The sequence below is a fragment of the Aplysia californica genome, unplaced genomic scaffold (assembly GCF_000002075.1).
Source record: "Aplysia californica isolate F4 #8 unplaced genomic scaffold, AplCal3.0 scaffold00217, whole genome shotgun sequence".
Lineage (NCBI taxonomy): Eukaryota > Metazoa > Mollusca > Gastropoda > Aplysiida > Aplysiidae > Aplysia > Aplysia californica.
In genome coordinates, this window is record NW_004797487.1 from 580,381 (window position 1) to 583,584 (window position 3,204).

The following is a 3,204-nucleotide window of genomic DNA, read 5'->3' on the forward strand; positions in this document are numbered from 1 at the left end:
AGCTCTGTCTCTGTCTATTGAGGTGGTGTACAGTAGTAGCTCTGTCTCTGTCTATTGAGGTGGTGTACAGTAGTAGCTCTGTCTCTGTCTATTGAGGTGGTGTACAGTAGTAGCTCTGTCTTTGTCTATTGAGGTGGTGTACGGTAGTAGCTCTGTCTCTGTCCTTGTTTTCTTGGCCGTAACAATCAGTGTACAGAAGGCTGTTCCTCCTTTGGGCAGCCAATTTTGCCATTAAAGTTTTTAACATTACAAACTTCCCTGCTCAATAATTCCTTAAATAAACACCAAACGGAGTGAGAGTGGGTGGTTGGAGGGTGCCACTGGTAGGTCCTATTTCTTTTCTTTACGTTCCCTCTGTTGTTCCTGTCTGTCTATCTGTCTTACTTTTTGCCAGTACTAAATAAACAAGCTCAAACATCAAATTGAAAAGTGAGTGATCCAAGCAACAGACATATGCTTTGTTTACACTGGCGTGCCATGTGCTAAGAGTTAACACTTATATTCAAATGTGGACAGAAAAATGTCTGCCAGGACTCACAATGCTACTGGTAGTAGAGACTGATTCATTACCAGATGTTCTGATAACATGCATAATTGTTCATTGTAAAAGAATACGAGTAAAGTTCAAACCCCTATTGGAATGTTACATGAAGGAATATGATTTTTCAAAATTAATGGGGGTGTTGACGTGTTGTTTCTTAGCCGGGGAACTCATGTAATTTATTTAAATAGCTCTTGGCTTAAGTTGTAAATTCTCTTACATTGAGCCCATTTTTGTGGCTCGATGGGTGGCTGCTGCCTGTTTTGACATTCAAAGACAGAGGGTGTAGGTTCTGTCCTTGGAAGGGTGGGAGTGTCCAGATTTATTTCCCGTTTGAGGTGGGGATCACTTCTGAGTTCATATTATTGCGTAAAAAACCTGTTTACATGGTTGCCGTTTTTCCGTTATAGTCATTGGAAAAAGAGACATCATTCTAAGTTGTGTCTGTTAACTTTTTGATGCGGCTATGTAAATTTACAAAATCCCAGTGGCATCCCTGAGTATAGTTCAGGTTACTTTCCTCACTTGGCTGTCCTATCTAGGTAGGCCCTGTAGTCTGAAACTACTAAACGTGATATGTGTGGAACACAATGTCAGTCCTACAGTGGGTGGCTGGATAGCGCCACTGGTCCTACTTCTTTTCTTATATACCTAACTAAACATAAACTTGTGTACTTGTCGGTACCTAAATGTAAAAAGTGGGTGGTTGGTGGGTGCTCTGGTGTGGTTTGCTCCTTCTTTCCTATATATATAGAATCTATCGTCCTCATCTTTTTTCCTTTTCTATGTTTGTGCTCTCTTGTAACACCTCTAATCTTTTGCAGTTATATGACCTATTGTGTTGTAAGTGCCGTAATACTCTTAATAAAACTAAACGTCTTACTTTTTCCTATTTTGACCATTTTTGTGTCGTTGTGCTTCTCTTTACTCAAAGAAACAAACTATACCTAAACATAAACAAGTGCTGCCAATGTCTCCTCCACAGCTCATCATGGACGGGCTGGCTCCTCCCAGTGGGCGTGGCTTTGGCTGCTGCATTTGCCTACCGCTACATCTCGTCACAGTCGGCCTAGGGAGGCTGAGGACCGGCGTGTAGCTCTGTGTCTTGTGCTGTCTGTGTTTGTGGACTCCGGAGAGGCCTCGGCTGTTTCTGCCGTGCTCATGTAGCTCACGCGACTGTGACAACAGACGACCGCCGTGGTGCTTTGTTTGCTCATACAGGAGAGACGGGTGACAGTATTCCCAGCAGCTCAGTAACATCGGGACCTTGGCTGAAACAGATTTCTTTTCCACCCTGTTCCTGTACTAAATTTGACGTATTATTTTTAAGATTTTTGCTACATTTTTTAAAAGGTGCTTTCTCCTTTCAAATTTTTCTGGCAAAAGATAAATACTACCTTTCCCACTCCCCATCCTGCCTCAATAGTTAAACGCCTTTGATGTGAGTAAGGTTTCAAAGTGTAGATTTTTGTGAAGATGCTTTCTTTATTGATACTGGGTAGATTTTTTTTTTCTCTTTGTATTTTAAAAAAAAGAAAGTTAGACTAGTTGAAAGCACAGTTCTTCTCGTGCGACTGAACATTGGCATGGGTTGTCTGCTGACCATTTTGTACCCTGTAGGAAAGGTATTTGTCTTACAGAGTCTCCCACTTCCTTGTGTATGTTCCTAGCTGTGTCTGTTCATCGAATTGATCCATAATATTATTTATGCAGTTGAGGAATTTTGTTATATCCTTGCAAATAGCTTTTTTTTTTTGTAGTAGACGAGCTGTGGCGTCCCTGTGTGTGTTTTTTCTGTTCTTGCGCTGCCAGTGTGGGCAGTGACCTCTGGCAAGGTCGTGCAATGGTTGCCTATCGCCATGGTTTCGTGCGTTGTGTCTTAGTCACTTTGTAAGTGGATGTTTCTGTCGCACACTTGTCCTCTCGCTGCACTTGATGTAGTCAAGGGAATCAAAGACAATGTTGATATGGTTGTTATTGTTACATGTTGCTTGCTTCGTGTTTGCTCTCTCTCTCTCTCTCTCTCTCTCTCTCTCTCTTTTTTTTGGTCTTTTAATATATTTTTAACCTTCTTCAACCAGGGGTAATAACTTTGATATGGAGAGGCTGTAAGTTGCATGCACTGTTCTGTATCCCTTTTGTTTAGTTGTTGTTATTTTTTTGTAGTGCTGGATTTTTTAATGTCTTTGTTTCCTCTTGATGTATGAAAAATTTGTTGGCTGAGTGTTGTGTTAGTAACGCAGTGAGAGGATGGGATGAGAGGAGTGTCTGCCCCCTGTCCCAGATGTCCTGTTTGATTCAAGGGAACAATGCCCTGTGCTGTCTTATTCTTATTGATACTTTTATCTTTCTTTCTCGTTTTTATCTTTTGTTTATCAACAATACTGGACCCAAATGTGAATGGAGATGACAGAACTGAGAAATAAAAAGAAGTGACTTTCTACTTGCTCGTTTTTTTACAGTTTTTCTGCCGTTGTAACTCATGTTTTTAATGGTGTTATTTCATGTTGCTATTTAGCAATAAAGGGATGTGGTTGACGGGAAGGAAGGGCGTGGTGTACAAACACGTTGAAAGTTTGAATATAAAGCAAAGACTGCGTATGCCTCGCCTCGCCTCAACATCCAACTGGAGATGGACACTTATTTGGCCGCAGGTCTTTTGG

At 41.2% G+C, this 3,204-nt stretch overlaps 1 protein-coding gene across 1 annotated transcript in view; it reads left to right on the forward strand.

The window, feature by feature from the left end:
- Window positions 1–2,984, forward strand: part of LOC101860102 (cytochrome b5) — a 26,950-nt gene extending 23,966 nt beyond the window's left edge. Inside the window, exon 6 of the mRNA XM_005099557.3 lies at window positions 1,527–2,984. Within this exon, the coding sequence (XP_005099614.1) occupies window positions 1,527–1,614 (88 nt within the window). The 3' untranslated portion in view covers window positions 1,615–2,984. The remainder of the gene's footprint in view (window positions 1–1,526) is intronic.
- The last annotated feature ends 220 nt before the right edge of the window (window positions 2,985–3,204 follow it).